General features: G+C 32.1%; 2 protein-coding genes across 4 annotated transcripts in view; both read left to right on the forward strand.

Annotated features, from left to right (window-relative positions):
* The first annotated feature begins 534 nt into the window (after positions 1-534).
* LOC129905979 (ATP-binding cassette sub-family G member 4) overlaps positions 535-27,996 on the forward strand; it is a 212,316-nt gene continuing 184,854 nt past the window's right edge. The window contains exon 1 of one of the 3 annotated variants that reach the window (XM_055981609.1): positions 535-667. The gene's annotated coding sequence lies outside the window, so the exon portion shown is untranslated. The other 2 variants (XM_055981610.1, XM_055981611.1) reach the window with 2 other exon arrangements.
* LOC129905977 (uncharacterized) lies at positions 21,885-27,907 on the forward strand. Its single transcript, XM_055981608.1, has 2 exons — positions 21,885-26,838; positions 26,974-27,907. Exon 1 carries the CDS (start codon positions 23,013-23,015, stop codon positions 24,999-25,001), a length of 1,989 nt encoding a protein of 662 aa, XP_055837583.1. The 5' UTR covers positions 21,885-23,012; the 3' UTR covers positions 25,002-26,838; positions 26,974-27,907.

The raw sequence follows: 27,996 nt of genomic DNA on the forward strand, positions 1-27,996 counted from the left end.
TTATTAGTATTTAATTACATAAAGTTTTGAAAAAAATTAGTTTAAAATTTTTTTTTCTAATTTTTTTTTTCAAAATTTTGATTTTAAACATTAATTTTTCAAAAACTGTGAGATAAAATGGGTTTGTTTAGAATTTTTGTAAAAGACTAGGGATTTGGCTTTACACAAAGTTATAGCACGTTATTGTAAGTATAACCGTTGATTTTTAATATTTTTTTCCAAAATAAGTCAATTTTTTTTAAATTGCCCCTCCCGGCTAAACGAGGTGGAACAGACCCCCCCCTCCCATACGATTTTTTTCTTGTCTCGACCTAACCTACATGCTCTAGCTTTTTGGCACATTACTCCTGAATCACCCTGCATACTTTCACATCATACATAATATATTAATTTCTATGTAAGTAAGAAGGGGGTCACGCTCTATCTTTTTGGCACATTACTCCTGAATCACCCTGTATATGTATATACAGATATTGTTTGTAGGTGATTTGAACTTTAATATAATTTACTCGAACGTATGCATGTATTAAGTAATCATTAGATTGTTTTAATCGGCCTGTTTTTTCTGTCAATTATAATAAATAATGCTGAAACGATAAATTAATCATTCTAAAAAGAAACCCAGCTGACTGAGGTAGACCGGAGTATACTTATTCTTTAGTGGCCGGTAAGATTTCGTATAGCAATATATAGTTATGATCGTATCTTAAACAACACAATCTATAATGTTAACGATAAATGAAGAAAACGAGTTAAGAAAATAAATTTTATTAATGCTAGAAGTGCATCAACTCATTCACTTAACTGATAAAGAATACAAGAAATAGTGTAAAAAAAATATATACCTACTCCAGCCAAAAAAAGAATTGTGATGCATCGAGTCAAGTCCAAATCTTATTTTAAAAAAGTTCTACTTAAACCTACAATGTCTATCTATACAAGATAAAAGATATAAAAAGTGATTATTTTACAATTTTTTTCCATATTCATGTGCATTTTCCATAATGTGCATTGTACTTAACATACATAATTCAGCCAAATTAGCTGACAACTCAATTATATTTGCAATATTTTCGTTTTATTCTTCCATGAAGTCTAAGGTACATAATATCGGTGTCTCCTTCTCTGCTCTTCTATATTACCTATTCTGCCACCGTCTTTTTTTTTTGTAATCGATTTTTTTTAAATGCTATTTAGTGAAAATAATGTTCATGAAATTTGTTCATGGAATTTGTAAGTCCTTATCATAAAAATCAATTTGTTGGGATGATATAGGATGCGGGAGCAGCCGCCATCTTGGAAAATAGGTTGGTATCGTTTTTATTTAATAGCTCCATTTTACTAATTTCAAATAAACATGACAAAGCACTGACAATAAAAGCAAAAATAAATTAATGCAAAAAATGATACAAAAAAATTCTATATTTTGTGGATTTTATTTGAATTTGTATTGGGCCAGTGACATTTTTGTCAAATTTCTGATGAAGTTTTGTGATTAGGTAATTTTTTAAGAATGAATTGTAGTACTTTTGATTGTATCCATAAAATGAACTTTCATCGAAAACATCATAATGTAGACAGCGCGGATCTAGAAATTAGTTTTTTTGGGGGGTATTTTGGTGTTTTTTTGGCATTGCTATTTGCAGCCAAATTCGATTTCCCAAAAAAACGTATCCGCAGCTGTCTAGCTGTCAGATAATAAAACAAAAACAAAAAACCGAATTTTATTCAAGATTATTTTTGAGTAGTTTTTACGCATAATTATTACGATAAGTTTTTGACATATTGGGGTATGTTCGTAGATTTGATCAGTCGCGCATATAAACGGTGCCGCGTTTATATCACTTCGACTTGATCTTGATATACCTAAACAGAAAAAAAAAAACAACCCCTATCTTACCTCACAATACGAACTGACATCAAAATATAAAAAAAAAAAAACAACCCCTTTCTTGACTACAGCACATGAGAAGGAAACCAGAACGGCAGTTAAGTTGAAGCAAAGACAAGAGAAATATATATATATCTTCTGTCTCTGGTTGTAGTAAGCGCAGTTGGTTTCATTTCGGCAGCCGAACCGTGTACACGGTTTCGGTTTCGGTTTGTACGTGTGAAGGCGCCCATAAGAACGTGTACCTAGCAACCGTGTGTCCGGGCCGTTTATCCGGTTCTCGACGACGCGACGTGTGAAATGGGCCTAAAGCAGTCGTAATATGACATTACAAAAAAGATTGCGCTCACCTTACATCATCATTTTTTTTATATATTTTTTGGGTGAAAGGAAGTCCCATCTGTATAGGGAATTTGGTCCTTGTCTTCTTATCTTATACGACGACAGCGCCCTTTTAACCCGACAGACGTTTAAAGAAGGGGTGCTGAAAGCAAAGTGCATATGAAATTGCATCCAATTCTTTGTTGAGCGAAATCAGTTCTTCTGCTCTACCTCAAGATTTAGATGTAAAACAAAAGGTCGCTTGTGCCAGTATCAGCGTTTATTCTTCAAGCACCCCTTAAAATGAACTAGTTCAGAACTAGTTCATTAGCGTGATTTGAACTAAAATGATCGATCACTCAAATGAACTAAAGTGCCCAACTCTACAGCAAATGTTAAACAGAGAAGTGTGTTTGAAAGTGCGTGTGCTTGTACCTACATATGTATGTGTGAATCTTGATAAAAATCGAGATTCAAATGTTTGAATCTCGAATCCATATTTTTGAATCTCGAGTCTCAAATAGATCATGAAATCTGACATTTTTTCCTCACTTTACCACCTCCTTAAGCTGTCAGATTCACAAATTAAAAAAAAAAGTGAAAGGTTTTGAACTCATTTTGTGACAGTTTTGCACCCCAAAATTAAAAGCATGGCAGACAACTTATTTCTTGATGTCAAAAACAATTTTTGCTGTTTTTTTCTCAAATATACATGGCGCTAGAAAGAAAATAAATGTACTTTTGTAAATTTCACACTTTTTGCAAAAAGTGGCAGTTGTAGTTAAACCTTAAGGGGGGGGGGGGGGTTTTCATAGCATTTTAATGGAAAATGGTTGACTAATTGTTGTATAACTCTTGCAGTTTATAAGATAATCTTATGATTATCAATAAACGCATGCACATTTTTGCATCATTTAAATTTTAGAAACATTTCTTTTGCGATTTTTATAAGAGTCGAAATTGATTTTTTTTTCCTGCAAATTGATATTGAATCAGAATTTTGGTTGGGGCACCGTTGTTTATAAACTTTTTATTTTTTTTGTTTTTGTTTTACAATGATCAAATGTGTTTTCATGCAGTAGGCGTAACAGATTTTTTTTTATTAGAAAAAAGCTTCATCAATTTGTTGAAATTTCATGTTTTTTTACTCACTCTTCTTAGAATAACATTACCATTTCTTGGTGTTTTTAGATGAAACAAAAGAAAATAATAATGTGGAATTAGGAGAATCCAAAAAAATTACTAAAATTAAATTTTTTTTTTTGACGGGAGGAAATCTTTAAAAGACACTCGGCAGTATTCGACACCAAGTAGTGTGGGACTCTTAACCACTAAAACCACCTCTTTATCAGGACCAATCTTGAGAGATCGACATCAGATTTTTCTTTCTTAACTTTGTAAAATCACTTTGGGGGAAGTTTAAACTTTTAATACTTTCCCATGTTTTTTTTAGACCATAAGCTCATGAGGCTTGGTTCTTCTTAATCTCCGAACATGGTTTCTTGTATTCAAGAAGGACACCATTTCAGAATTTGTATGGCTTTGCAGTCTCTGATAATGCGATACAGCGTATTTTTTAACAACTTCTGTAACCGTTTCTATTTGTAAGTCACGATGTAGATCGCTATTTCTTATGTACCAAGGTGCATTAACTATTCCACGAAGGACTTTGTTTTGGAATTTTTGGATGATTTCGGTATTTGTTTTCTTTGTACAGCCCCATAATTGGATACCATAGGTCCAAACAGGCTTTAGTACTTGATTATACAGCATTATTTTGTTTTGGGTTGTTAAATCAGAGTTGTTATCAAGTAACCAATACATTTTTCTATATTTCAAGTTAAGTTCTTCTCTTTTATATTTGATGTGCTCTTTCCACTTTAGCTTTGCATCCAAAGTCATTCCAAGGTATTTGGCCGTATTGGCGTAAGGTACAGCTTGATTTATTAATGAATATTGGAATATTGTTTATCTTTTTATTTGTAAAGTTTATATGTGAAGATTTTGTTTCATTGAGTTTGATACGCCTTTTTCGGTCCAATCTCTGTAGTGTCGACGGCATTTTGTAGTTTTACTGCTGCCTTAGAGACACATTTGTCGGGTACCAAAATTGCGGTATCATCTGCAAAAGTAGCCATTATGGTGTGATTACCAACTGGGATATCCCTTGTGTATAGTAAATACAGGGTAGGACCTAGGACACTTCCTTGTGGTACACCGGCTTATATTTTCTTCAATTCCGAATATTCTTGATCGTACCTTACTCTAAACATTCGGTCTGAGATGTACGATTTTAATATTTCATAGTACTGTCTGGGAAGATCCCTTTGCAGTTTGTACTCATGCCAAACCTTGTCAAAGGCTTGAGCAACATCTAAGAAAATAGCTGAACATACTTGTTTTTCTTCTAATGCTTTTTCTATTACATCCGTTATTCTATGAACTTGGTCTATCGTGGAATGTTTATTTTTAAAGCCAAACTGATGATTTGGGATTAACCTTCTTTCTTCTATAATTTTGCTAAGTCTCTTCAGAAGCAGTTTTTCAAAAACTTTTGCCATAATTGGTATAAGCGATATTGGTCTGTAAGACGTCATTTCTGTATGTGGCTTACCTTGCTTGGGTAATAACTTCAGCAATTTTCCAATGGTGTGGGACATACCGTTGCTTAAGGCATGCATTTATTATATCTTGGAGTCTTATGAAGGCTTTCAAAGGCATTTCTTTCATAACCTGGGCAGTAATTAGATCGTAACCTGGTGATTTTTTATTTGATAGTTGATGTAAACACATACTTTTTATTTCTTTTAATCTTACAATTGGTATTTCACTTTCATCTATCTTATTAACTAACTGTAAGCTATTTTCAGCCGCGTTTGTTGGGTATGGCTTAAAAACATTCGCAAGATGCTCCGCGAAAAGGTTAGCTTTTTCTTTTGGGTTACCGATCCATTTCCCATCTTGAGATTTCAAGGGCGAGTTTTGTAACTGCGGTCTTTTCAGGCGCTTGGCTGCTTTCCATAGCGAAAAATCGGTTGAAGCATCAGTCGTTAAATTCTTTAGGAATGTACTGAGTGAGTCATTTTTGAATTTATAAATTTGTTTTTTTAAGATTGTTGTTTATACGGTTAAACGTTTTATCATCTGGAAATCTATTATTTTGCCATTTTCTTCGAGCTCTTCTTTTCTCTATTATAAACTCTCTTATCTCTAAAGGATATTTTATTTCATTTTGTCTTCTATTAGAAAATGTTGGAGTACTTTCTTCAGCGGCCTGCTGCACATCAGCAATAAATTGTTCCACTTCATGGTCAATTTGCTCGATTGTATCCATGGGAGATCTTAAATTTATAAAACTTAAGAGCCTTTCTCTAAAATCACTCCAGTTTGTTTTCTTATTTACAAGCTTTGGATTACTTTTTTCTATTACTTCCGATTCACTTAGTGATAGAATCACTGGAGTATGATCTGATGACAAGTAATAATTACCTTCGACACTAATGTGATTTCGTTTGACTCCTTTAGCTACGAAAAAGTCAAAAAGGTCTGGTATTTTGTTAGTATCGGAAGGCCAGTAAGTTGGCGACCTGGAGGAATAGAATTCGCAATTGTATTTACGGCCTGCTTGGAAAAGTCTTTTGCCTTTTGTTGATATAAGTCTTGAACCCCAATGGGTGTGTTTCGCATTGAAGTCTCCACCAACAAGAAAGTTATGCCCAAGAAGATTTAATAGATCTGTATAGTCATCTTCTGTCGGGGATCGCCTTGGTGGGCAGTATATAGCTGCTATCTTAAACTCTTTCTTTTTCATACCAATACTAATAGTTGTTACTTGCATATTTTCATTAGTAAGCTTGGTTTCTTAATAATGTTTTAAGTTTTCTTTTTTAAAAGAATCGCCGATCCACCTCTTGCCTTGTCAGCTGGATGTGGAGCGTGGTAACATGAATAGTGTTCTATTACATTATCTAGACTTTGCCTATTGGAGAAATGAGTTTCTGACACCAGGCAAATATCTATATGTTCTAGATCTAAAAAGATTTTAAATTCGGATAAGTGTTGTAAAAGACCGTTTGCATTCCATGTAGCGATTTTAAGTGTTCTGTCCATCATTGTTTTTTAAAAGCGACTTTTTCGCTTAACTTTTTGATATTCAAATCCTGTTTATCAATTCTTTGGAGAATGAGTTGTAGCATTTCTTTTATGGAAGTCTCTTCATTCTTCCGCACATTTTTTAGAATCTGAGAATAGGCTTTATTTTCATCGCTTCTACTTTGAACAGCTTTTTTAGGCGGTTTATTCTTAGTATTGTTTTCAGCATTTAAATCGGTATTTACTGTTTTTCTGGGTTTGTCTCTAGCAGATGTATTTTTGCTCTTGGAATTTTTTGGCAACTGGGCAGCCTCTATAGCTTGCCGGGTGATTACCCTGGCAGTTCACACATTTTGCTTTCTGATCTTTGCTCATCGGAGAATTTTTAGTTGCATGTTTTCCTTCGCACTTTACACAAGCAAACTCGCGGTTGCAGTATTTTTGGGTATGACAAAAAGCTTGGCAACGTTTGCACTGCGGAACAACTTTAGATTTTCGGAGTGGTTCAATTTAAACAGCTATGCCCAAGATTGATCTTACTTTATAAATCTCCTCGACACTTTGTTTGATGTCAAAAGTTAGCATGAATAAAGGTAGTAACCTCTTACTTATCGTCGATTCTCCAGAGGAGTTTTTAATTGTCTCATTCTTAAATAGATTGACTGCATCAAGTGCTTGGTAGCCTTTTTGTACAAGATCTTCCACTACTTCCTCGGGAGAGCACGAGGAATGAAGACCTCTGGCTACTACTTTTATTTAAATTTAATTTGAAGTTAGTTTGAACGAATAATTTAAAGGAAAAGTGTAAAAATGCACTTTTTTAGCATTTTAGTCATGGAGCAAAGCGTGATTATTTTTTAAAATATTTTTGTATTTTTTTATGAGAAGTTAATAAAGTTTTTTATGCAGCCAGTTTGCCAAAAAAAATATTATTTTTATTTACACACTAAAAATTTGATTTTAATTATTTGCATTCTTTTTTGGAGGAAGGGGCTGTCGCTGATGAACTCTTTCTTTCTGTTCTTTTCTATTTATTGAAAAAAAAAAACTTGCTCTTGCGCTCTCATTTTGTCGTTATATTTTGTTTTTTTTTTTTTTTTTTTTGTGTTTACATAATACTTTTTTTTTTGTTTCCTATTTTCTCACTCAGGCAGGCAGAAATCATTCATGAAATTATGAAGATGCTGCAGAGAGTAGGTAGATAGTAGATATTTTTTGCAAGATCATTATCTTTGGTTTTCAAAAAGGGTTGTTTTGCTCTTGTTGACTCTTGGGTTTTTCCTAAAGACCCCAACCCATAGAATCCGTTGCGTCCGTTCCGTCAATCCATCCGTTGGAGTTGAAGGATGGGACAGAAAGGGGTGACCCATAGAATACGTCGTACGACGGATTGCTTTTTGACAGCTCACTTCAAATTCCGAGGTGTGTTCGATATTTTATCGCTGAATGTGCACTAAGAAAGTTCTGATGCAAACATTTTTTAACTACTATTGTTGTTCTTTAAAAAAAAAAATAAAATGCGCGACTAGATTTCATGTAGATACTTGCTCTTCAGTTAAAAACTTTTTTTTTATAACAAATTATGAGTTGTAGGTATGACTTTGGCATAGTAAAATTGAACTCTACAACAGAATTTGAGTATTTAATTGATATATGTAATTTATTAGATAATATCATCAAATGTTACTTTAATTACATTTTCTTCACAAATATACAACTAAGTTCACAATTCATAAGATCGGAGAAGAAAAGAACACAGTTCTTAATTCTGAAACTCCCAGGTGTGCACTCAGAAACAGAAAATCGAACTGATCTATTGTTGACAACCAATGTCAAAGGATACGACGGATGAAAAAGTAGAAAGTTGGGCTACTTCTTCCGTCGAATCAATCTGTCTCCGTCCGATCCGTCGTTTATGGGTCGCTTGCTATAAGAACGTGTGTATTTTATCGAGCTGTCAGTTGAAAACTTCGACGGAACGGACGAAACGGATTCTATGGGTTGGGGCCTTAACAATTCATTTCGTGTTTATAATATCGCACTCGCGCGTGAGAGATGACATTTTTGGGTTTTTTTTTTTGTGTCAGCGAAATTCCTTGCATTGTGTAATATTCAGATCGCTCATGCGGGGAATAGGTAAAGGATTAGATATGTGGGTACATTTGTAAGTATGCACTTGTTTGTGTGTAAAAATGTGTATTGACATTTGACATGTACACAATGATTGATTTGCATATTTAGGTTGATTTCTGGGTTGTATTGTTTATTATACTACACTCGCGCTTGCGTGAGGGGTTATATATAATATAAATATGTCCTTTTGTTTTTCATTGCCTTTGTTTATATGTTGTAAATTCGATTTTTTTTCTCAAGAGAATTTTTGCCATTTTAGGTATAATAGTTATATTTTCGTGGGGGAATGGGTAAAGGGTTATATAAGTGTATTTGTGGTTAGAATGCACTTGATGGTACCTATTTATAGAAATAGTTTTGCAATGGATTTTCAATTCAGTGTCTTCTTTGTTTTTGAATGAAGAAGAAGCTATCAAAATTTATTCTCGGCTAAATATTTAGTCTAATCCGCATGCGCCCTAAGTTTCAAAAAATAAGTTCAGGAGACACTTTTTGCTGCATTCTCCATGATCATATTGTCATACAAGATTTATCTCGAGTCCATCCTAAAACAACATACACATAAGAACCTTAGCATTCTATATATTGTATATAAATACATTTTCATGTCAGCCGGCACGCGCGAGTGCTAGACAAAAAAATTCTCAACGAAGAACAACTCAAAAGTGAGCAAGAACCTGAAAATCAATCTTTCTGCGCATCTACTCATATTTTTATACACACTACACAAAGGATGCTGTCAAGTATATTATATCAAAGCACCCACAGAACACATCCTCTACCTGCTTCTCCGCTGAACAACTATAATTACACTATGATAGTTCAAAAAACCGACAGAGGGCTCTCATGTCTACTAAAGATAATTCGAGTATGCTGAACACGATGGCGTACTTAGTTTTTCTGGATTAGGTCAAATAAGAAAGATTTTTGCGTTTGAAATTTTGTTTGCACATGCCAAAAATGAGGGTATAAAACACCATATATTTTCCAATTTTTCATTTTTTATCGATATAAAATGATGGAAAATCTATTTTTTTTGGAAGTATTATACGTAAGACAAGTTATTTAAAAAAAACCTGTCAAATGACTATTTAAATCATTATTTTATGGAAAAAACATCGATTTTTCTTACATTTTTTAACTATAAAGGTACAAATGTATGCGAAAACTCAACATTTTTATGTAGACACCTTTTATGTGTTAGTACTCTGGAATATTATAAACTCCTGCTCAAAATTAATGCACACTTTTTTCTTCTTAAGTTATACCTCTGTATTTTATTTAAAATGCCTTTAAAATTCTTTGGTGCATTTTTTTGTGATTGCATATTGTTTAGCAAGTTGAAAATATGCTAAACTGCAACAGTATTACCAACAAAAAAAAAGATAAACCAATTTTAGCAATTTAAGGTCAGAAAACTGATATTAAAATAATTTTAGTTTTTAAAGAAAACAAATTTCAAAGAATGCAAGGAAGTGACAGTTTTTTCCAATAATTTTATTCAATACTTGGTATTGTCTCCTCTAGCGCATATGACAACTTGGAGTCATCTGTTCATTCCATGAACTAACTTTTGAAGGTTTTGATGTAACTTTTCCTTCACTGCAGTTTTCAGTTCATCAAGACAGCTTGGAGGTGCATTTCGGTCGCGAATACATCTCTTCAACATTTCCAAGACTTGTTCTATTGAATTTAAGTCCGAATTTCTGTGTGGTCAATCCAAAGCTGGCATATTAAAATCTTGAAGAAATTCTCAAACCACTCTAGCATGCATTATCGTGCATCAGACTAAACTGTGGACCAAATCTAGTGGTGATTGGAACCGCATGCTGTTTGAGGATATCAGTCAAGTACCTTTTGGTACTTAACGTAGGTCTAGCAGAGCTCAATTACTCCGTACGTGTTGTAAACCAGGTTTTACTGCATGAAAATTTATGACTCTTCTCTAAAAGGTTCGCGGGATGACAGACAATTCAGCAAATCTCTCCCAAAATCTTCCCCATATTCGATACCTTAAATTTAAGATTACTCCTGTCTCATTTGAGAAAATAACCATGATACTGTGACATAAAGTAATAACAGGACTTTTCTGTAAAAAAATTTGATGTGCGATAAATTTGAGCAGGAGTGTACATATGTAGATGTAGATGTAGATATTTAATTAAAAAATCAGGCATGGTATCAATATTTTAATTTAAATTCTTTCAATTTGTTTTAAAATTAAAACATATTTAATATTACTTCCATCTGCATACTGCATTATATGAGCTTACATACACAACACATAATATATTTGTCACAGTCCATCTCTAACTTAAGGGGGTTTGTCACGCTTATCTGTTTTGACTCCTTTAACGGTCATCTATTTTTTATTTATTTTTTTAGCTACTTGAGCCCATGGGTGTTTTGCCCCCTTCCGATCTTACCTGATATTCTAGAATATTTTTTTTCTTAAGGTTCAAACCTTTAGGATTCATTCTGTCACAAAAAATACTCTTGAATATCCAATTTTCATTATAAAAAAGAATAAGTTAAAAACTTTAACTACCTCACGGTAAAAAGTGCAACTTACTTTTAACATAAACGGTAACGATTTGTTAAAAAATTCCATATTTTATCCTGAAGTACAAGATCAAATCGTTGCCACCGAGTGCTGCATTTTAATTTATTAATACGAAAAATTGAAGAAAAATCGATAAATTTTTCCATGAAAATAATGATTTAAATAGTCTTTCGACAAATTTTTTTTCAAATAACTTTTTTTACGAATAATACTTCCAAAAAAATAGATTTTCCATCATTTTACATAGATAAAAATCAAAAATTAGAAAATATATGGTGTTTTATAGCCTCATTTTTGGCATGTGCAAACAAAATTTCAAACGCAAAAATCTTTCATATTTGACCTAATTTAGAAAAACTAAGTACGCCATCGTGTTTAGCATACTCGAATTTATCTTTAGTAGATATGAGAGCCCTCTGTCGGAAAAAAAAGTTCCATTTTCGAACACAGTGTTATTATTATAATGCAAAAAATTTCTCTGATACACAGAAAACTCAAATGCCATCCACAACAGCAACATGAAAACAAAAGTTTCTTTTTCATTTCAAAAATAAATAGGTATACACTCCAGAAATCTTTCATGAAAATATAGAATTTCAAACCAGTTTTCGTCCACAAACACCATATCCATATAAAGATCTATGTATGTGTACCTACATCCATTTGGATCACCCCGCACGCGTGATTGCGATGGCGATCTCATAGAGAGAATATGAATGAAAACCAACAACCTGAGAGGAAAAAACCAGAGAATTCGATGGCGAGAGAGCAAAACACATACACTAATACACACAAATTCTTTTACATGAGATCTAACTTCGCTGAAAAAGGGAACCTAGTCTTAAACCTAAAATGGCAAAAATTCTCTTGAAAAAAAAAAAAAACCGAATCTGCAACATAGAAACAAAGGCAATGAAAAACAAAAGGACATATTTATATTATATATAACCCCTCACGCAAGCGCGAGTGTAGTATAATAAACAACCCAGAAATCAACCTAAATATGAAAATCAATCATTGTGTACATGTCAAATGTCAATACACATTTTTACACACAAACAAGTGCATACTTACAAATGTACCCACATATCTAATCCTTTACCTATTCCCCGCATGAGCGATCTGAATATTACACAATGCAAGGAATTTCGCTGACACAAAAAAAAAACCAAAAATGTCATCTCTCACGCGCGAGTGCGATATTATAAACACGAAATGAATTGTTAGGAAAAACCCAAGATTCAACAAGAGCAAAACAACCCTTTTTGAAAACCAAAGATAATGATCTTGCAAAAAATATCTACTATCTACCTACTCTCTGCAGCATCTTCATAATTTCATGAATGATTTCTGCCTACCTGAGTGAGAAAATAGGAAACAAAAAAAAAAGTATTATGTAAACACAAAAAAAAAAAAAAAAAAAAAACAAAATATAACCAAAAAATGAGAGCGCAAGAGCAAGTTTTTTTTTTCAATAAATAGAAAAGAACAGAAAGAAAGAGTTCATCAGCGCCAGCTTCCGCAGTGGCATTCTTTTGAACTAGGTTTGTATGTGTGCGTGATTAATGGAATTTTTAAAGTAAAAAAAGCTAAAATAGACACTTTTTCAAAAACTTATATTAAAAATACTGTGATCAAAAATATATATTTTTTTTTTTGAAACTGATTTGAAATATAATGAAAAAAAAAATAATAAAAATAAATTGTGGATGCTTTGACTGCCCCTTCCTCAAAAAAAGAATGCAAATATTGGTTAATTAAAATCAAATTTTTAGTGTGTAAATAAAAATAATATTTTTTTTTGGCAAACTGGCTACATGAAAAACTTTATTAACTTCTCATTAAAAAATACAAAAATATTTTTAAAAAATAATCACGCTTTGCCCCATGACTAAAATGCTAAAAAAGTGCATTTTCACACTTTTCCTTCAAATTAACCGTTCAAACTAACTTCAAATTAAATTTTAGTAATTTTTTTGGATTCTCCTAATTCCACATTATTATTTTCTTTTGTTTCATCTAAAAACACCAAGAAATGGTAAAGTTATTCTAAGAAGAGTTAGTTAAAAAAAAAACCAAAATTCTGATTCAATATCAATTTGCAGGAAAAAAAAATCAACTTCGACTCTTATAAAAATCGCAAAAGAAATGCAAAAACGATTAATGAAAAAAGTTATTAAGACCTTTTTTGTCGAACAATCTATTTCCTACAAGAATATGTCTTGCGCGTTTGATTATTATAATTTTTCAACTTGTTACAAAATTAAGAACAAAAAACGAATTTTTAAAGATTTTCTCGATTTTTGGACCTCAAATATCTATTAAACGATTAGATAAACGAAAAAAGTGTACATGGCCTTTTTTGTAGAGCGTTCAATTTCCTACAAGAACATGTAAAGAAATTTGCTAAAAAGTCGATTTTTAAAAAAATGATTTTTTCTTAGTAGAAGCTTGATGTAAAAATGGACAATTGCGGAGCGGAGGACCTTCCCATTGATATTAAGAGCTCATATTTGGTGTTTATATTCTAGAGGTGTCTAGCAATCGATTTTTCGGAGTACCAAATCAAAAAAATTGAAAAAAAAAACCGAATCTGCAACATAGAAACAAAGGCAATGAAAAACAAAAGGACATATTTATATTATATATAACCCCGCACGCAAGCGCGAGTGTAGTATAATAAACAATACAACCCAGAAATCAACTCAAATATGCAAATCAATCATTGTGTACATGTCAAATGTCAATACACATTTTTACAAACAAACAAGTGCATACTTACAAATGTACCCACATATCTAATCCTTTACCTATTCCCCGCACGAGCGATCTGAATATTACACAATACAAGGAATTTCGCTGACACAAAAAAAAACCAAAAATGTCATCTCTCACGCGCGAGTGGGATATTATAAACACAAAATGAATTGTTAGGAAAAACCCAAGATTCAACAAGAGCAAAACAACCCTTTTTGAAAACCAAAGATAATGATCTTGCAAAAAATATCTACTATCTACCTACTCTCTGCAGCATCTTCATAATTTCATGAATGATTTCTGCCTGCCTGAGTGAGAAAATAGGAAACAAAAAAAAAAAGTATTATGTAAACACAAAAAAAAAAAAAAAAAAATATAACGACAAAATGAGAGCGCAAGAGCAAGTTTTTTTTCAATAAATAGAAAAGAACAGAAAGAAAGAGTTCATCAGCGCCAGCTTCCGCAGTGGCATTCTTTTGAACTAGGTTTGTATGTGTGCGTGATTAATGGAATTTTCAAAGTAAAAAAAGCTAAAATAGACACTTTTTCAAAAATTTATATTAAAAATACTGTGATCAAAAATATATATTTTTTTTTTGAAACTGATTTGAAATATAATGAAAAAAAATAATAAAAATAAATTGTGGATGCTTTGACTGCCCCTTCCTCAAAAAAAGAATGCAAATATTGGTTAATTAAAATCAAATTTTTAGTGTGTAAATAAAAATAATATTTTTTTTGGCAAACTGGCTACATGAAAAACTTTATTAACTTCTCATTAAAAAATACAAAAATATTTTTAAAAAATAATCACGCTTTGCCCCATGACTAAAATGCTAAAAAAAAGCATTTTCACACTTTTCCTTCAAATTAACCGTTCAAACTAACTTCAAATTAAATTTTAGTAATTTTTTTGGATTCTCCTTATTCCACATTATTATTTTCTTTTGTTTCATCTAAAAACACCAAGAAATGGTAAAGTTATTCTAAGAAGAGTTAGTTAAAAAAAAAAACCAAAATTCTGATTCAATATCAATTTGCAGGAAAAAAAATCAATTTCGACTCTTATAAAAATCGCAAAAGAAATGCAAAAACGATTAATGAAAAAAGTTATTAAGACCTTTTTTGTCGAACAATCTATTTCCTACAAGAATATGTCTTGCGCGTTTGATTATTATAATTTTTCAACTTGTTACAAAATTAAGAACAAAAAACGAATTTTTAAAGATTTTCTCGATTTTTGGACCTCAAATATCTATTAAACGGTTAGATAAACGAAAAAAGTGTACATGGCCTTTTTTGTAGAGCGTTCAATTTCCTACAAGAATATGTAAAGAAATTTGCTAAAAAGTCGATTTTTAAAAAAATGATTTTTTCTTAGTAGAAGCTTGATGTAAAAATGGAAAATTGCGGAGCGGAGGACCTTCCCATTAATATCACTGTGCAAGTTTTTTGAAAAAAATTTTTGAGACAGGTGCGCGATTAACTGTTTCGCACTATTTCGGACCCGAGAAATCGATTGGCGTCATTAGTTTTTCGATTTATCGGTACGACTTCGAACAAAATTTTTTTTGAAAGTTTTTTTAATTATTTTGAGAATTTTCCACTGTTTTTAGTCATTTTTCAATCAAAAACAATGTTTATATTGCTAATTATTCTGCTCAAACGTTATTTTCTACCCGTAGAAAGACATTATAAACAATTTTGAACAATTCATTTGAAAATTTAGTGATTTTTTTTTAATTAAAAAAAATCGAAATTTTTTACATTTTTTATCGTTTTTTCGCTGTTTTTGTTCTCTGTTGCACAAATACATTGCATGTTTTCCATTAAAAATTAATTTAACTGTTAATTTAGTGTTGGTTCGAATCGATGCTATCGATAGACTGTGGAAGTTTAACCAACACTAAATTAACAGTTAAATTAATTTTTAATGGAAAACATGCAATGTATTTGTCCAAAAGAGAACAAAAACAGCGAAAAAACGATAAACAATGTAAAAAATTTCGATTTTTTTTTTTAAATTTCAAAAAAAAACACTAAACTTTCAAATAAATTGTTCAAAATTGTTTATAATGTCTTTCTACTAGCAGCAAATAACGTTTGAGCAGAATTATTAGCAATGTAAATATTGTTTTTGGTTGAAAAATGACTAAAAACAGTGAAAAACTCTCAAAATAATTGAAAAAACTTTCAAAAAAAATTTTGTTGGAAGTCGTAGCGATAAATCGAAAAACTAATGACACCAATGGATTTCTCGGGTCCGAAATAGGGCGAAACAGTTATTTGCGTCAAACAGTTATATGTCAAGAATTTCGACTTGCACAGTGTATTAAGAGCTCATATTTGGTGTTTATATTCTAGAGGTGTCTAGCAATCGATTTTTCGGAGTACCAAATCAAAAAAAAAAAAAGAATTTCGATTTTTTTGACACACCCTAGTAAATATGTATTTGTATATAAATGAAATGTAGAAATAATTTTGCGTTTTAAAGTGCGTTGCACTCTGCGAACATAGCCTTTGAGACTCTTGAGTTATCCGATTATCCGAAATTTTCTCCGATCGAGTATCGATACTCGAAAAAAAATGTCAATTTGTTATCCGCAGTCAGATTTAAATTTAAGTTTTATCCGCAGCTGGGTGTTGTATTTGTAATACATGGAAGCTCCCACTGCAGATACGGATAGCTGTGCCAAAAAAACACGCCTATACATACAAAATTTTAAAAATCATGATTCAATATATAGTTGGCATGCCATTTACTGTAATTGTTATTGTTTACACAATAAGGCCGTGTGTGAATTTGGTGAAATATTTAGCCGAGGGTAAATTTTTGACAGAAAATTTTTGAAAAAAAAAAAATTTTCAGCTGTCAAACATCAATATTTTTCAATATATTTCACTTTAGCTGTGTTTTATTTTCTTCGTGATCCAGATCAGATCATTGTTTTTATTAGCTTTACAATAAAAGCAGGATTTTGTTGTTGTTATTGTTTCGCAAATAAATACAATGATCGGGGGTCGAACTACGACATACATTCGTTTACGTATTGACGTAAACTGATTAAATAGAGAGAGAGCAATAGTCAAAACGTTAACCAACGTATGCCGTAGTTCGACGCCTGATCTAGATCACGAGGAAAATAAAACACAGCTTTCATTGATGATGAAAAAAAACTGAAGTGAATGTAAACGCAAAAATAAAATTCACAGGTCAACGCTTGGTGGAAGTTTGTAAATTGTAAATATTTATAAATGTTAATTTATTAATTAATTAATTAGGTAATTCTTTTGATTTGAAACTAAGAAAATATTTAGCCACTTCAAAAATGTTTCCCAATTCTCACAGCTAAAAGCCCACACGGAGAAAACGGACCACATAGAATTAAGGGGATCGCACCTTAAGGGGTAATAACACCTTGTAAACCATGAAATCGAGCGTCATTTTCATCAGCGTATAAAACAAAGAAGAAATATTATTTTGTTTTGGTGTTTGTTTAGTTTAATTAAGTATATTATTAGGTAACAGAATAGGCTTATGTTAAATTTTTTAATGATGTGAAATTTTTTAAATGGCGGTGTAGTTCAGGATGATAGTAAAATCCTGTGCTCCCATCGGGCGACCAACTAACTCCTACAGTTTTTAACCGATTGGGCTGAAATTTTGTGTGGAGCTTAAAAATACTATTCTCTAGTGAAGTTGAAATATTAATTTTTAAAGAAATGGCATTAGTTTGAAAAAATTATGTCATTACAAAAACAAAATTCATTGAAAAAAAGACCATAAAATCGTTAAATTTTAATATTTCCAAAAAATCCTACGTACTTCACTAGAGGATAGTATTTTTAAGCTCCACACAAAATTTCAGCCCAATCGGTTAAAAACTGTAGGAGTTAGTTGGTCGCCCGATGGGAGCACAGGATTTTACTATCATCCTGAACTACACCGCCATTTAAAAAATTTCACATTATTAAAAAATTTAACATAAGCATATTCTGTTACCTAATAATATACTTAATAAAACTAAACAAACACCAAAAGAAAATAATATTTCTTCTTTGTTTTATACGCTGATGAAAATGACGCTCGATTTCATGGTTTACAAGGTGTTATTACCCCTTAATTTAAGCGGATTTCTGCATGGTATTTTGCTAAGATGACTTTCACCTTAAATTTAGGTGACAAATAACATTAATTTCTTCAATTCGCAAATTAAAAAAAAAAACTGGCAGCCACAGGGGATCGAACCTACAACTGCAGGGTTACTGGGCCAGTGCCCTACCACTCTGCTATCTCACTGGAAATGAGTATTATAAACTGCAAGTAAAGCTAAAGTTTGACTATAATTTTAAAATATTTATTTTTGGTCGGTTTTTTTAAGATGAACATTCACATTAAAAAAAAAAATGAAGTTTACATTAAATTTAACTGAGTTTAAGTGGAATCACCTTGTTTTTAGTGGATATCACCTTATTTTAAGGTGGTGAAATTTTAAGGTGACACTTTTTTCTCCGTGCAAGATTTATTTTTTATTCAACAGACATAGATACAAATATCAAAAACTTATCCTTGGCTAAATATTTAACCAAATTCACAGACGGCCTAAAACTAAGATTTGAAAAAAATGTCCCGTTTTCGAAAAATTATGAAAATGATATTTAAAAAATATATATATTTTTCTTAATCAAAAAATTAATTTTTCTATATTTAATTTTTAATTAATAAAATCATAGCTTTTGTTAAGATAAAATCTGTTGAAATTATTGAGATTGTCATTTTAAACAAAGTTATAAGTTAATAACCGTTCTTCACTGTGTGAATATTGAATCTAGTTTAAATTTAACTGTTTTTCCGAATGATTTTGCGTTGAATTGAATCAACGTTAGTAGTTTGTTTTGAGAGTTCTGGACCCTCCCAACCTCCCAAGCTCTAGTACAAAAATTTGTATGGGAAGTATAGGTAATCTAGTACATTTGAGGATTGAGGGTTACTATTGAATTGTATTTATTTTTTTTATAGAAGTATCGGTTATAGGTAATCTAGTACATTTTACGGTATTACATCCAAATTTCGGGAGATATTTTTTATGTGTTTTATAGCAGGCTCCGTTGCAATTGAGAAACCAGCCAGCGGCTGTATATAGCATCTAAAACCAGAAGAAGATGAGGAAGAATGTCAAAAACAATCTATATTGAGAAGACGTTCGAGACGTTCTTATTCTTTTAGAAAAAGAAAAAGAACGCCTTGAGGGAGTTTGATAGGTGCAGGGAAATAATTCCACGGGAATCTGCTCCACATGGAAATTTATTCCACTTCAAGTGGGAATCTAATACACTTTTTGAAGTGGAATACATTCTCACCGTATAAGGGAATTTATTACACCTATTTTTTTGTGGAATTATTACCCACCAAAAATCTGAAAAATAGATAAATTTCTGAATATTTTGAGAGCCATATTTGAATTCATGTTAATCAATACTTTATGTATACGGAAATAGAAGGTTTAGTTTTACCAAAATATTTTATTTAAAAAAAAACGACGTTGTATTCTTTTTCAAAACAAACGATTAAATAGTTTTTCCTTCAACTGAAATATTCACAAATGTTTATATAATTCCAATTCTTCAAAAAATACGTTTTCTCTCAAGTTGGTCTTATTAAAGTTTGACATTTGGACATAAATTTGCCGGGACATTTGAGTTTGTATGTGTTTAATAACATACCTACTGATATTTAATAGAAACACAAATGTACATTTATGTATATTGTATATGTCATATAATCCGGCAAACGCGAATCGGAAAAAAATTTGCTCACATGAGAATCTACTCAAATTTCACAACCGAAACGCGAAGCGGAAAAAATTTTGACCACGGGAGAATCAATTCTGAGGTGTGAAAATAAAAATTCCTCTTTTCAGTTAACTATTGTTTTGCTATGAAATATATATTATTTTCCCAGATCGAATTGGAAAGAGCTCTACTTTTCTAGGCATGAAAATGGTTTATAAATTTCTGACTATTTGAAACAATTTTCTAATGTGAAAAATCAACTAAGCTTATAATTTTCATTCAAAATTACATACGATATTTGTACCTTAAGATACTATCTTTTTCCGCAAAATCCAGCTTTTCTCCAGATTGCACATACAATACAAACATAAAGTAGAATCATTCTCCAAAGTGACAAAGAATAAATCATCAAATTTGAAGGTGAATTTATTTCCCAATAAAAAGTGTAATAAATTCTCACTCGAGGCGGGAATTTATTCCACTTCAAAAAGTGGAACAGATTCCCACATGAGGTGGAATAAATTCCCATGTGGAGCAGATTCCCGTGGAATTATTTCCCTGCACCAGTTTGATACTTCCAATTAGTCAGAACATTGCCATTGATTTCAAAAAGTAGAAAATTATATAATGAGCCATGCACCTGCAATCTATGCAGAGACATCTATTTGTTTTTTTTTTGTGATGGACCAATACTTATATTGAAAAGAAATTGTGAATTTTTATTTTCACACCTCAAAATTGATTCTCCCGTGGTCAAAATTTTTTCCGCTTCGCGTTTCGGTTGTGAAATTTGAGTAGATTCTCATGTGAGCAAATTTTTTTACGCTTCGCTTTCAACCAATTATTACAAGAAGGATTGATATGTTTTTGATCATTAAGTTCTCATTATTTGTCCGCTTTGTTTGTAAGATATTTATTCAAATCACGCGAACTGAAATCTATGAGACTTGAAAGAAATCTTCTTCCTCTTTTCAGTTAACTATTGTTTTGCTATGAAATATATATTATTTTCCCAGATCGAATTGGAAAGAGCTCTACTTTTCTAGGCATGAAAATGGTTTATAAATTTCTGACTATTTGAAACAATTTTCTAATGTGAAAAATCAACTAAGCTTATAATTTTCATTCAAAATTACATACGATATTTGTACCTTAAGATACTATCTTTTTCCGCAAAATCCAGCTTTTCTCCAGATTGCACATACAATACAAACATAAAGTAGAATCATTCTCCAAAGTGACAAGGAATAAATCATCAAATTTGAAGGTGAATTTATTACCCAATAAAAAGTGTAATAAATTCTCACTCGAGGCGGGAATTTATTCCACTTCAAAAAGTGGAACAGATTCCCACATGAGGTGGAATAAATTCCCATGTGGAGCAGATTCCCGTGGAATTATTTCCCTGCACCAGTTTGATACTTCCAATTAGTCAGTACATTGCCATTGATTTCAAAAAGTAGAAAATTATATAATGAGCCATGCACCTGCAATCTATGCAGAGACATCTATTTGTTTTTTTTTTGTGATGGACCAATAGTTATATTGAAAAGAAATTGTGAACATCTGTATCGACAAGAACGATCATGCTCGTTTTATGTAAAATATCCAAGTTCATTATTAGCGCTGCATGTTGTAACATGAAATAAGAAAAATCAAAAGGGATCATCTCTAAAAGTTATCTAAACAACAAAAATGTTGAGGATAATATTATGATTTCGGTGATAGGGTGGTGGAAATGTCAATATTATGTACCTGTGTATTGGATGCGCGATCAGTTTATACAATAGCCAGGATGTGAACTTGTAGTTTAATGTTAGCGTATTTGGTTCTGAATTAAGGTTCCGAACATATCCTGCTGGGTTATGAATGTCGTGTTTGGGTTCTAAACTTAGTTTTTGAGTTCTTTACGTAGTTTCTGTGTTCTAAACGTCGTTTTTGGATTCTAAACGTAGTTTTTTGAGTTCTAAACGTAGTTTTTGGTTTCTAAACGCCGCACTGTTGTCCAAAATGACTTATCTCGTTGCAAAAATCATAACTTTTGAACGGATTGAGTTAGCGGTACAAATTTTTTTATTTGAAGGAAATTTCTAGGGCTGTTATACCAATGAATTTCAATAAAATTATTTCACAGGGTGTTTCGGAATCATCGGCCAAAAACAGATTTTCTTTAAAAAAAAAGTTAAAATTAAAATTGGTATGCCATTTTGTAGAAATCACTAATCCACATTTAAAAACAAAATTTCAAAAAAATACAATGTCCCGTTTTCGAAAATTTAATTTTTCAAAAAAAAATTTCAAACTTTTTTTAAAAATCCAAAATTTATTTTTTTTTAAATTTTATTTTTGGCTTATATTTGAGTTATATAAGTGCTTCTTCACAAAAAGTTTCGTTGAAATCGAATAAGCCGTTTCGGAGAATATCGGATTTGAAAAAAAAACGGTTTTATGGCAGGTACCGTTAAAAATCCATTCGGTTCCATCCATTAAGCCGAATAGGGTATGTGTACCAACCAATTGTTGATCCAAAATAAAAATATTTAGCTGCGCATGCTTGCGCACTGCCGAGATTTTGTACTTTGAAAAAAAAGGCTTGAAAAAACGCTTACTTTGGCATACCTTGACCCACGTAAACGCTTAGTTCTCTGTTAATAGTAATGCCAACAACGATTTTAAGGTTTTAATTTTTAGAAGAAATATTATTCATTGTAACTGCGTTTACAATTTTCTTTTATCTTTTGTTATTGGTCAGATATTATTTTTTGATTGATGTCCGTTGTTCTTGTCCGTGATAATTTTTGACTTTGATGTCAGTTTTTTTCGAAGAATGCGTCGTAAACATAACGTTTTCTTACTTTATTTTTATAATGATAGTAATAATGAATAAAAAAGTCATTCATAAGGTTGTCGAAAAAGCCACACATTGTATGATACTTGTAAAAACCAGCAACGGATGAAATTTTAATTTTTAATTTAAAAGGCTAAGAAAAAAAAAATTATTTTGGATTTTATTACGAATATAAATTGATATAGTTTTTGCAAAATTTTTTACCATATCTACCAATTTTTATAATCTGCTACTTTCATTTTCCTATTTAAGTAGATTCCTGCTATTACTAAGCCAAAAGGATTACCTATTATAAATCTTAAGCTAGGTTCTTCCCAAAAGTAAGAGATTAATTTTTTTATTACCTATAATTATATTAAGGGTTGAAGGATATGTTTAATTATAGATCCTTATTTTATGGTCCAATAAAACAGGTAGAGAGAAATAGTAAGTTCTCTCACTAACCCAATAAAAGAGCTAATAAGTAATGTATTTTGGGTAGATTAAATTTTACCTGTAAAATAATCCTTGTGCATGTGCATGTTTTACTGTTATATTAACTCTGACTATGGATAAACTTCATTAGTTTTCAAAACGTTTGACTAAAGACCGGATCGTGTTAATTAAATTTGAATATGAATATTTTAAACAAAGTCTTTTTGGAACATTTTCACAATGCTTCGAATTCTGAAGAATTTGTGCAATTGTTTCAGAATCAATACTCAGAAATTAGTGTTAATGAAGAAACTAAAAAGAAACTTCAAAAGTTATATGCGATATTTAAGCAAAAATGGATACAAAGTAGTAGACACAATGAAAGATTTCTCACTAAAAATGAAGGATTTTTGAACAGAACATTTACTATACAAGAGGATGAAATTGAAGACAGTCCCGTGCCAAGTACATCAAGAGGAAGGCCTTCGAAATCCTTACAGGCATGTTCGGAATACACCAAAAGGAGGAAACTACTCGAAACTACGAGCAATATTTCGACGGAAAATGTGTCAATAGCTCTAAGTATGAAATATAACAAGGATAGTAATAAGGCAAAAGCGGACATCACAAAAGCAGTTCTGAGTGCTAGCCCTTTAAGAGTGCAGCGGATTAAAGCGAGTATTCCTACACCTCAAAGGGATCCAATAAAATATGATGGTCTGACTGCACTTGCCTTGTTCTTGGATATGGGACTTTCTAAGGAAAAATACAAATTGATGAGAAAATCATTGCGAAGCCATAACGTTGACGTATTTCCAAGTTATAATGTGTTAATGGAAGCTAAGATAGAGGCCACTCCATCAAACCTTATAATAACAGAAACTTCTGTTGAAGTGAATCTTCAAGATTTGGTGGACCATACAGCAAAGAGGATAATAAACAGCCTAGACAACAGGGAACTACAAATACTACCAACACAATTAAATTTGTTAAGTAAATGGGGATGCGATGGATCTTCTGGGCAAAGTGCATACAAACAAAGAATAGTTTCAGAAGATGGTGATGTAGTATCTGACGCGAACATGTTTATGGCATCACTAGTTCCACTTCGTCTAAAAGGTGATTTAAACGAACATTGGAAGAATCCAAGGCCGTCATCTGTTCACTTTTGCAGACCGATAATGTTTAAATACGCCAAGGAGTCCAGCGATATTATTCAGACAACTGTCAGCAATATAAGGAACCAAATTAAAAATCTAGCACCAACTGTAATCACACTTAATGAAGAAAAAAATGTGATGGTTCGACATGAATTCTTTCTGACTATGATAGATGGAAAAGTTTTGAATGAACTAACAAGCACGAAATCTACACTATCATGTCCAATCTGCAAAAGAACCCAAAAAAATTTTCAAAAAGAAGCAGACGATTTAGCTGAAGCAGATGAAAGAAACTACGAGTTTGGAATTTCGCCTTTACACGCTAGAATAAGATGCATGGACTTTGTACTTAAACTAGCATATGGACTTAACCAAGAAAACGAGGCCACCGACAAGAAGGAAGCCGAAAAAAGAAGAAAACTGGAGATACAAAAGGAATTTAGGGAGCAGCTTGGGTTAATTATTGATACCCCAAAACAAGGATTCGGTAATACAAATGATGGAAACACTTCAAGAAGATTTTTCGAAAATCCAGGAGTTACATCAGCTATAACCCGTGTAGACGAAGAACTTTTGAAGAAACTGCAAGTGATTTTGAATGCACTATCATCTATGGAATCTATAAATATAGATAAATTTAACGAGTATACAAAAAGCACTTCGGATCTTTTAAAATCCAAATATAGTCACAAAATCTTGACCCCAACACTTCACAAGATTCTGGACCACGGTGGAGAACTAATTAGCCATCAAGTTCTACCAATAGGGGAACTTTCAGAGGAAGCACAGGAAGCAAGGAATAAAGATTACAAGCGATATCGATACTCTAATACTTGCAAGGTTTCAAGGAAACGACAAAATGAAGATTTATTTAATATGCTATTCATATCATCAGATCCACTTGTTTCATCTTTAAGACACGCCAGATCCCACAAAGAGCTTAAAAAAAGCTACTGTCCAGAGCTGATTAGTCTATTAAATATTAAAAGTGATGATGATGGCAGTGAACTTTTTACTGAAAATTTATAATTATTGTTTAAGATATTTTATGTATATATTTTTATTTTATACATTTATACCTATACATATGTTTTCAATTATACTTGATTTTTTTTTTAAATTTTTTGGTCCGTTTATTTTTTCCCTTTACTGTTTCACATAAAATATGTCACTTAAAAATGTATAAACCATTATTATTAACCGATTAAAGCAAAAAAAAAAAAATTCTTTGCCAAATTTTAGCATCCACTGTTGTGATGAATTTTATTTTAGAACACCCTATAAACACTTAGGGGGTCATCATTTTGTTTTTACCAAAATTTCCAAAATTAAAGACAATTTTTAAAGTTTAACTTCAATTGTTTTTTCTGTAAATTCCGTTTTTTAAGAAAATCTGTTTTTGGCCGATGATTCCGAAACACCCTGTGAAATAATTTTATTGAAATTCATTGGTATAACAGCCCTAGAAATTTCCTTCAAATAAAAAAAAAAATTGTACCGCTAACTCAATCCGTTCAAAAGTTATGATTTTTGCAACGAGATAAGTCATTTTGGACAACAGTGCGGCGTATGCCGAGGTAAATATAATAAAAAAAAATAATATCACGCCAAATTATTGCAGGTAAGTCTTGTAATCTATTATTGTCCTCCAGGACTATAATTGGCCAAGGATTTCAGGTATGTATTCCGGCAACTTACGCTAGTCGCAGTGAGAAGCCTCGCTTGTATTTTATATTTCTCCTCACTAGGGGTGAACGCTTGTATTGCAGGATACCCAGTGCAGTGGTTGTTGGGTTCAAAACTTAAGAATTTGCTAGGGATAACTTTTACTTGTTTAGCCTGGGGTATCTACAGGCTTTCCAGTAGACGATTGGCAGCACTTTCTAGCGGCGTATGCTCTTTGGATTAAAGATCTGTTGCTCCTTTATTCACCAGTAGTATATATAGATATGGCGGTTCTATATCGGTTGTAAGAACCGTTCTGGGCACCGCTTCACCTCACTATCAAGGTTTTGTTAATTTTAAAGCTGGGCGGTCCCGACCTTATAATTCGTCGGAAACCGCCAATTCACCCTGACAACACAAAACTTCATTTTATTTCTACATTCTAATCACTTCTCAAAATTATAACTCACCCTTAGTCTCAGAAATTAGTATTTATTTTTCCTTGGCCTTGCATCAACTCTTATCATTAATCAACTTATGTAACTATCGTTCAGCACTATTCTAAATTAAATAACTTTAATCAATATTCACTTCTTTCTTTGAATTTAAATATTTATCTCACTATATACTAACTTAGCACTCTTATTATACTTAAATTTTCCTTTATAACAATAGAACTTTTCGATTGATGCTGTGGTCTAGTAGCTTGCACGACTGAATATCGAATAATCATTTTCACTGCATTGTCTTTACTTCGAGCCGACGACGACCGCAACTATGCCCGTTCGATGACGGTATTGCAGGTCAAGTTTCATAGTGTTTGTATTTGAAATTAAAATTCAAATACAAACGACTAAATATTGAAGCCTACTTTCAGGCATTTCTACTTCTACCAAATACCCGAACCCAATTCTATACAGTTGGAGAAGAGTTATTTATCAGCGAAACTCTAACCCAGCTGTTCATACCTGTCAAATTCCTCAGATTCTTCATTTATTTCATCCTACTCGGTCAAGTTTCCCCCACGCGGTTTTGGTTTTTCGGAGTTTCTTTCGCGTTTTTCCTTAAATTAACTCGTAGTTTCGCGTCATTAAGTCCCTCTAACATTCAGGAACTTTTATGTTCCTACACGAACCCTTCAACGATGCCTACACGACCCGACAATGATGCCCTGACCACGCACCGGAGTGCCTTCCTACAGGTAAGTAACCCACCTGTATAGCACTCAGGAACATCTTTGCAATCTCTATTCCTCACAATCTTTGCAAGGATGTTCCTGAGCCCTGTCCAGGTGGTCAGGCCTATACTATCCTTTTTTTCGACATTTCTTTTCTAGGTGGCCGTAACAGGCACTAAGGGTGTCTGCAGCTGTTGTGGCACTGGCCATTCCCTCACCACACCTGGAATCGGTTTGGCCTATTATGATCCGATCCCCTTGGACATACTTAGCCGGCCCCTCCACTCCTCCTGAACAATTTAAAAGTTAGTAACTCATTTTAGAACCTTTTGGTTCTATAAAAAATCAGAATGTGGCGTGCCTCACAATATTGAAATTTTATTAAACACAAGAAACTTTATTATAAAAACTAATACTGTAGAACTTGCATTCGTAAAACTCCATTTCAAGTTTATACCAAAGGCCAACAGAAAAAATTAAATGTATAAAAAAAAGATAAAATTGCAACAAAAATACATGTATTAGACAAGATAAACAAAAATAAATGAAATTTGAAATTTGAGATTTTTTTTTTTTTTATAATAAGCGCGCACTAAAGGGATTAATGTACCCTTAATATGGTGAACACGGTACGAGCATTAGGAAAATAGGGAGGGGTTTGAAAGGAGATACCGATGAACATTAGTTTTGAAGTTCTGAGTTTTGAAATGGGATGGGAAAACATAGGCGGGTAACGCATTCCACATCCGTGTAGTGCGGCTGAAGAAAGAATCTCTGTATTTGACGGTACGTCCGAAGTTGGACTGATATCTTGAGAGTAAACTGATGAGCATTCCTTGAAGCACGAGTATTACGGTTGAATTGTTTCAGGGGAGGAATGCAACTAGCTATTTCATCGGAGCACTGCTTATAAAAATAACGATAGAACAACGTGAGACATGAGACGTTACGACGGTGCTCGAGATGTGGGAGTTATATTAAAGCTTTTTTTTATTTATTTATTTAATATCAATTAGAGTTTACAATCTCAAATAGACTAACGAAATTTTTAAAATTATACATAGAATCATTATAAAATTAAAGCCACACAAAAAAATAAAATTATATATTTACATTATTTAATTAGTTAAAAAATACAAATTTAACATATTTTTGAATGAGTTTCTACTCAAATGGAAATTA

This window comes from Episyrphus balteatus, chromosome 1, assembly GCF_945859705.1.
Source record: "Episyrphus balteatus chromosome 1, idEpiBalt1.1, whole genome shotgun sequence".
NCBI classification, from domain to species: domain Eukaryota; kingdom Metazoa; phylum Arthropoda; class Insecta; order Diptera; family Syrphidae; genus Episyrphus; species Episyrphus balteatus.

What these genes read in the sequence shown, in the direction of transcription:
- LOC129905977 (XM_055981608.1), top strand. Translation starts at nt 23,013, where the DNA reads ATGAATATTTTAAACAAAGTCTTTTTGGAACATTTTCACAATGCTTCG.